This window comes from Bidens hawaiensis, unplaced genomic scaffold (assembly GCF_021521415.1).
Source record: "Bidens hawaiensis isolate Kalapana, Puna unplaced genomic scaffold, B.hawaiensis_p1.1 tig00012782_1, whole genome shotgun sequence".
Taxonomy (NCBI): Eukaryota; Viridiplantae; Streptophyta; class Magnoliopsida; order Asterales; family Asteraceae; genus Bidens; species Bidens hawaiensis.
The window spans coordinates 268,935-277,267 of record NW_027492059.1 but is presented as its reverse complement, the minus strand read 5'-3'; the positions used below and the strand labels follow the sequence as shown (position 1 = coordinate 277,267).

The window sequence follows — 8,333 nt, the reverse complement described above, 5'->3', positions numbered from 1 at the left end:
CCATGCACCGGTCAATCACGCACTGCCATCTCATTTATACCCTCTTTTACCTATAAATCACAATATTACTGGCGACACCTACCCACAAATACCCTAGAACATTTATATGTAATAATAATAATTAACACACATTTATGTTTTCCAACATTCATATATTCTTCATGGCAAAGGTTTGCCATAAATTACAATTTGGCAATCTACCCACATGGGTCGGGTGGGTTTGCTTTGTGGGTTGGAACCCATAAAGCTTACCCTTGCATGTGCCCCTTCCCCTCTATTATACCCTATATTATTTATTTAAAAGTCAAACTTCTCAAACAAACTTTTCAGAATGTGTCTCGTTTTACAAAATATCCTCACACATTGTTCTCTGTTTTATCTTGATCTTAGTCACAAACGTTTACTTTATTTTTTTGTTCTCGTATTCATACACTAACATAAATTTGATGGAGAATGAACAGTGGCTTTTCATATATTAAAAGTTAATGTAGCAACTTTTTATAGTTTAGGTTAAAAAAGTGAAATGGTGAAAGGGATTGAGGGCGTTTTCAAATGAAAATTTTATATTTTAAACATGAGGGAGAGCTTAATGGATGGATTGTGAACGAACATCCACATTAGAGTCTCTATATATCTACTTTCGACATAATATAGTGAAAACATACAAAACACAACTACATTGGATTATGTATGACACAGAAAAATTTAGAGAAGAGAAAAGTATACCTTTATGTTTCGAGGTTCACAAATAAACCTCTAAATTTTTGTTTTGAGTATAAAAGATGAAGAAAAATAATAAATTAAGTTTTTCTGTTTTTTGAGTAAGATAAGAGGTACAGATGGTTTTTAAAACCAAACAAAAATTAAAGAAAATTGTTTTTTTTTCTCATTAATTATAGAGTTGAGATAAATGCTCTAATACGAATGTAATTCGTAGTGAAATCTCTATATAACCATTTGCATCTCTAAAATTTAGACTTTTTATCTATTTGTGTTCTCCATCATCTGAATCTCTAATTCCATTTCCATCTAAAAAGTTTTAAGATTCATGAATACTAAATCTCTATATATAATGACTTACTATTTACACCTCTAAAGTATAAAAGGTTTGTTTTAGCTTTTACCACAAGCATTATAGTTTGTATCTAAAGAATGTAAGAAAGAAAATGAAATAATAAAAGAATATAGAGATGAAGATACCAAGTTAGAAGTAAATTTTGAAAATAATATTGTTTAGTTAAAATATATGGTTAAAACTGTATAATGAGATGAGACAGCAGCATATAATTGTATGAGACAAACAAACACATATATTTTTTATTTTTTCATTCATTTCTAAAGGTGAGTTATTTTCAGCCCATCTTGATATCACATACAACATTGTCACGTTATTTATTTCACAAGTAGACCACCATGAGAACAATTTACAATATGGTGACCCCTTGAATCAAAGCGACCGACACTTTCCTTTACAATACCATTATTATCATTGTTATTATTTTATTTTTCCACAATAGCCTTCACTTTATTAGAATACCAATCCATTCATTATGATGATTATTATTATCATCAATAAATCCAATCTTGAGGGAGTTTTGAATCTTGATGGTCCACTGATACCGACTCTTCTGTTTGCATCTTCTCCTTGTTAACTGTAGCATAAACATCGACTTAATATTAATATTATTATTAATATATTTTGGTAGTTTAAATAATAATAATAATAATCATCTACCATGATGAGTCTGAGTTGCTACGTTATTCGACTGCGAAAGGGACTCAATGTTGTTGAAGTGTTGTTCTAATGCTTGTAATACTCTGGTCGGAACAAGTACAGTTGAACAACCTACAATTGTTTGGCATGTTTTTATAAGTAACATATAAATTTACATATTTGCCTAAATACGATTTTGACAACACAACCAAATAACACTAACCATCTATGACATATTAACACTCTCTTTTGTTTTCTTTCCCAATATAAAACAAGCCATTTGTTCTTATTCAAAGTACAAACAAGTGACATAATCATCTGACTAAATTGATATTTTCAGAATAGCTAGCTAACACACACATTAATCGTATTTCTAAATCATCACTTCTATCTATCGGAAGATTTGAAAGCACTTTGATCATTGGATTATTTCCTTAATAGCTTTTTAGCTTTTCAAAACACGTAAAGTCGAATTTGATTGTTTAGTGACTCCTACTAATAGAAAAACACTAATAGTATATTATATTGTGTTACAAATTTGCACATTACATGTGTAAAATTAACTTCTTGTTTATTCAAATTTATTTTCCTATAAAATAAATTGACTCTATGTCAATTAATATGTTAAAATACTATACAATTTAAAAGTTTTAGTTAGGTAAATCATGTAGAAAATTTTAAAAATTTTCAATGCTCAACAAACCTGAAAGATATTAGTTCAAATTTCTCAACAACTTTTTGACTTGTGTTAAACCCAAAAATATCAAAATAAAATGTCAAATAAAGAAATAAATAAAACGAATAATGACGACACGAAAAGAGTTAAAAGAGTGTGGGTGTCCCACCATATGGGGTGGCAACAAAGGAAACAAGAAAAGAATCTTGAGCCAAATAATGAATCTTGAATATTTCAGAATATACATATAGAATAAAAAAGTCAATGGTTAGAATCCTAGCCGCACATGGAATCAGAAGGACATCCATTTCACCCTAAATTGTTATTCTATTTATCAAGGTTGATGTTAAATTAAAAAAAAAATCTCATTTTTTCAACCATCAATTAAGTTTATCAACTTGTCTCCAAAATTTACTTTGTTTTTCACACGTAATGAAAATGAATGATTTTTATATCAATCGAATTAAAATTGAAGTCAACAAACAAATTCGAGAAACATATACACAATTTATATATATATATATATATATATATATATGTGTATGATTAAGTTAAATAACTCGTAGAATATCATATCTACTGAACCAGACAAATTAATATCGAATATATTCATTCAAATTATTTAAAAATACAATATTCATTCATTTTAGGGAATACAATGTATAAATTATAATAACTCTACTCCTATCTATCCTAATGCAAATTTAAATGAAAGGCCATAAATGTATTAAAAAACAGTTGTATTTGATAATATTCCTTTTTGCTAGACAATTATAGTACTATGACATCAAAAATAATGAAGGCTTTTTTAATAAATATCTAAACCTTCAAAACTTTAGATATTATATATTTAAGATGCGTTTTGTTATTAGTTTATGATTAACTAAGACTTTTACTTAATTAACAATTAAACTAAATAATAAAATGATTAGCTTGAATAGGTAAAATTATGGTTATTAGCTGTTACGCATAGGGGTGTACACGGACCGGACGGACACGGACGAGACCTTGTTCGTGTCCGTCCGTTAAGCTTTTGACGGACAAACGGACGGTTCACGAACACTCTACCGAACAAAAATTTATGTTCGTGTCCGTCCATTAAGAATTTAAGTTTGTCCGTGTCCGTCCATGTCCGTCCGTTAATATTGTAAACGGACGTTAACGGACACTAATGGACAAACGGACACTAATAGACTCTAATTGACAAACAAAAACATGAACATTAATGGACACTAATGAACATTAATGGACAAACAAACATATAAACATTAATGGACACTAATGAACACTAATACTTTCATTAACGAAAAACGAACATACACAAACCTATCCTTACGGACGTTACCGAACGGACATTACCGGACGTAATGAAACGGACGTTACCGGGCGTTCGCGGACACTATTGAACGAACTTGGCCTTTGTCCGTGTTCGTCCATTAAGCTTATCGACCGAAACTTTTTTGTCCATGTTCGGTTCGTTTATTAAACGGACAAACGCAAACGGACTTCTTGTGAAGTGAGGAGGAGACAAAAAATGTTACTGTTTATAAGTAAACTTGGAAAAACACCGTTCATAATATATAATATTTTAATATTTGTTGAAACTGGTTGTGAGCGAAAAAAAAAGAAAAAGTAATAATAAAGCTATAAAAAATATTAAATTTAAATAAAAAAGATAATGATTTTCAAAATAATTATAATGGAAATAGATGACGTAACCTTAGATATGAATGGTTAAGAAATAAGAAAGCCAGACTTAATAATTATTAGGAGGGTAGATAACATATTAATGACCCTTAGTTTATTACAAGGTGATAAGTAGTAAAAAATATAAAACAAAAAAAGTAATCCGAAATGACGTACCTGACTTTTTGCGGCTATGATCGGTTGCGTCTGTGGATGAGCGAGGCAAGAAAACACCGGTCCCACTCATCACGTTCCGAGAACCCGACCCGAGAAATATAGCCCTCATACCCGACCCAACCCCCTGATGATGAAACATACCCTTTCCGCCGCCATTACCAACACCTCTATAATTATAACCTCTTCTGTTACTATACACCTGCTGAGTCGACTCACTCATCTTTCCCTTCCTCACTCGTCCTCCAACTCGCGGCTGATTCTCCACCTTATACATCTACACAACAAACATAGCTCAATTCAATCATCAAATTTATGAATTAAATTCTATAATTCGGTAACTCGTACTTGAATTGGAGGTTGTGATTGTTCGTTTTTTGTAACACTTTGCTCTGGTTGAACTCCGGCGATCGATTTCTTCACCGTATCGGCGTAACTCCGGCGAGTCGGTTCCTGATACGAAAATCACAGCGAGTAAGTATAACAGTATATATTAATATTATTATATAACTTCAAATTTTCAATTAATAAACAGTAGTATATATACGTAAACCTAGGGTTTCCGAAAAACCTGGAACTGCTTGGAAGACTGATTTTCAATGAAAACGCCGTCGTCGTCGTCGTTCTCGTCAAGCATGTAATCCGCCATTCGCCGAGTTAACTCAGCAATGAACTCGTCACCGTCACCACCGCCGGAGTCATCTAGATCCGCTTCGTACGAATCAAGTTCCGATCCAAACGACGGAGTTAAGAACGAAGACGACGAAGATGAACTCCACGAGCCGATAAACGCCGATTCCGAGCCAGAATCCTGATTAACTGGAATCAACGTTTCATCATCCTTGAAATCAATTGACATGGTGATGGTGAGATTGAGGATTCAGTGTGTGTGAAGCAAAATAATAATAATAATAATAAAAAAGTGTGTGTATATGTGATGGTGGTGGGTGGGTCAGTAGGCGAAAAGGGGGTGAAATAAGGGTGGAACGTGGTACGTTGTGGATAAAGAGTTGTACTCGAGTGTGGACAAAGATCAACAGACCCGCCACGAGACTCAACTGCCATTTGTTGGCTGTGGACAAACACAAACCGATATTTATCACTTAATTAGTATTCTTTGTATTTTGGGTAAGTGAGTATTTCATGGCTACAAGCAAAATAATAGAAAGTATAACGTATAATCATTTACTAGTTTGATTCTTCTATTGATTTCGATTATTCAAATATCAGTTATATAATTTGAAAAAAGAAAATGAAGAAAGTTGTCCTTTTCTCTTTTAAGGTATAGACGTCGACTATAGTTGTGAGATACATAAACTGAAGAAACACTAACCGGACCCCGGGCAGATTACGGGTAACCTGAGGGTTAGATAGATGTTTCCCACGAGGGGTTAGACCCGGCAAAGATGGTTCTTCTGATAACCTGCAAAACAGACACCGTGAGCTTGTCACTAAGAAGGGGGGGGGGGGGTTCCTCCTTGTGACCACCCTCCGGCGTGAGAATCAGACTAGATTGCTCTTTAAATATAAAAGTATATTAAGAGATTGCTAGAGCAGATATCAGGTATAATATGATGATAATGTGATATGATAAGATGAGATGATCATACCATTTGTGGTATTTATAGCCGAAGGTAGGTTTCCAAGGAGGTGTGGCCTGCTGAATAGTATTCCTGTTCTACCAACTGTGGCCTACGCACGTGTCCTGCTGGTAGTTGGTGGGTAGGCAGCGGCTGATAGTGACCAGGCCTACTGTGCACTATTCTTTTTCCACCAACTGCCGGCTATGCACGTGGTATGACAGGAGTTGGTGAGTAGGCAGCGGCTAATAGTGACATACAGTATAGGAGCATGCTGCTCGCCATACTGTTGTCAATAAGCTGTCGTATCTTTAGTCAGATCTTTTGCCCATACCTCGTCAGGTACAGTACAGAAGATCTTCCCGTATCGTACGGACTGGCTTATGGGCGGGAGTATTCCCCCTCCCGCCTTTGTGCGGGATTGTCCCCGGCTTTGCTCATTCCTTCAGGTGACACTGAGTGATTGAGAGCTAAGTGCCTTGTGCGTGTAGCCTTGCTGCGCGGGTGGCCTTCCCTGATGGCTTGTATCCGCAGCTGCGGGAACAGGCAGAGTCCTTCACCATTGGGAGGCATTTCCTGCGGGAACAGCTTGCGTACTGCGCGTAAGGACGTCACGTCTCTGAGCATGGTTGGTCCTGCGGATCCAGTTGGTTTCTGCGCAGACGTCCCTTTTCAAGGTGAGTCTTGCGGGTCCAACTGGGCTCTGCTGGGACCTACCTCTTCAAGTCCCCCCAGTCCAATGTTCTTCTCATGAGTGTTTAATAAAGTGAGGTGAACTTTTGGACTTAAGCAAAGGGTTTTGAAAAGGGTTTTTTAAGGTTTTCCATGGGGATTCTTCCCGCGGAAGTCCTTGTCACTTGCAGAAATTCCCGAGTTTCCTGCTTGATCTTTGGGTATGATGCGGGTAGGTCTGTAACCTCCTCGCAAGTCAGGAGCGTTGAGTCCCACTTGTGTGGATTCTCCATGAGGTTTTGGTAGTTTTGAACATAGTGATCAATTATGTTAAAACCACCAATTCCATCCTGGAGCTTCAAACAACGTAGTTCTCGACGTTCCCGCTATGCGGGGATGTTATTTCCGTTTCCGCAAGCATTGCCCAGAAGATCCTTCTTGGTTTCAATTCCCTGCGGAGCGCTAGGTATGTGAAGGGTTTTGCCTTAACACTGTACCCGCGCTCGTCTTACGGTTACTTTACTTCCAAGGTATTCCTGGCGTCCATTCCCTGCGAATGGTAGGTATGTGAAGGGTTTTGCCTTAACACTGTACCCGCACCCGTCTTATAGTTACTTGGTTGCCGAGGTATTCTTGGCTTCAATTCCCTGCGGGTGCTAGGTATGTGAAGGGTTTTGCCTTAGCACTGTACCCGCATCCGTCTTACGGTTACTTGGTTGCCAAGTTATTCTTGGCTTCAATTCCCTGCGGGTGCTAGGTATGTGAAGGGTTTTGCCTTAACACTGTACCCGCATCCGTCTTACGGTTACTTGGTTGCCAAGTTATTCTTGGCTTCAATTCCCTGCGGGTGCTAGGTATGTGAAGGATTTTGCCTTAACACTGTACCCTCATCCGTCTTACGGTTACTTGGTTGCCAAGTTATTCTTGGCTTCAATTCCCTGCGGGTGCTAGGTATGTGAAGGGTTTTGCCTTAACACTGTACCCTCATCCGTCTTACGGTTACTTGGTTGCCAAGGTAAGGGGTATTTTCCCGCTTACTTTTGAATCTTTTTGAATTTTGAAATTCGAAGAGTTGGTGAAAGGATAAGAACAGTCCAAACGTCTGAAATGTCGTGCGACGGTTTCTTCTGACTGTGTCAGGACATGCAGGAAGTTATGGTGACGTGACAGTACCTGGTCATTCCAGACGCTTTTTCAGGCGCGTGGGCGCGATTTTTCGGGCGCGTGGCCGCGAAATTAATGGTACGCGTCCTTTCAACAGCTGTTGCCAGCTTGTTTTTTGCCACGTGTCATAGTTTCATTGCACCTTCGATTTCTCTCTCTTTCGCATTAAATGCATCGCATTAATTGCGATTAGTATATAAAGGGGGAGAGGGTTCTTTGTAATTTATACTTTCACTCTTCTCTTCATATTCAGAACGATTTCCGGCGAATACTCATCTTTCAGCCGAGCATTCTCTTGAAATCGTTTTCTTCTTTCTTTTGCAAGATGTCGTCTCGTGATCTCGAATCTACAGCCGATGACAAGAGTACTGCTGGCGAGTGCCAGTGTGCTCTGCCTGTCGATCTGTACCAGTACGTCGTCAGGAAGTTCATGCTCGAGTCTCTCGAGCCTGAGTTTCCTGAACCCCATCAGACGGTGTACGATGCCCCCAGAGGCAAGATCGGGGTATATGCTGCATTCTTTGTGTATGGGAATCTTAGGTTCCCATTGACAAAGTTTGTTTACCGTGTCCTGGAGAGGCACGGTGTGCACCTGACCGAGGTGCACCCGATGGCGATTGCCAAGATTCGGCACTTCGAGTGGGTGTGCCGGATTCTGGGCATTGAG

The 8,333-nt window shown here is 37.6% G+C and overlaps 1 protein-coding gene across 1 annotated transcript; it reads right to left on the bottom strand.

Annotated features, from left to right (window-relative positions):
• Positions 1 to 1,294: 1,294 nt before the first annotated feature.
• On the bottom strand, positions 1,295 to 5,132 carry LOC143542101 (uncharacterized). The gene is made up of 5 exons (XM_077034765.1): positions 4,822 to 5,132; positions 4,599 to 4,703; positions 4,254 to 4,527; positions 1,736 to 1,846; positions 1,295 to 1,652 (listed from the first exon to the last, which is right to left on the bottom strand). The coding sequence occupies exons 1-5, from the start codon at positions 5,107 to 5,109 to the stop codon at positions 1,570 to 1,572; spliced, it is 861 nt and encodes a 286-aa protein (XP_076890880.1). The 5' UTR covers positions 5,110 to 5,132; the 3' UTR covers positions 1,295 to 1,569.
• Positions 5,133 to 8,333: the final 3,201 nt, after the last annotated feature.

Bases quoted from the DNA above. Each gene is read 5' to 3' on its own strand.
- LOC143542101 (XM_077034765.1), bottom strand. From the start codon at position 5,109: ATGTCAATTGATTTCAAGGATGATGAAACGTTGATTCCAGTTAATCAG. The intron at 1,847-4,253 runs GTACGTCATTTC...AAACAATTGTAG, and splicing joins TCATAGCCGCAAAAAGTCAG to GTTGTTCAACTGTACTTGTT. The intron at 1,653-1,735 runs GTAGATGATTAT...TTTATGCTACAG, and splicing joins AGCAACTCAGACTCATCATG to TTAACAAGGAGAAGATGCAA.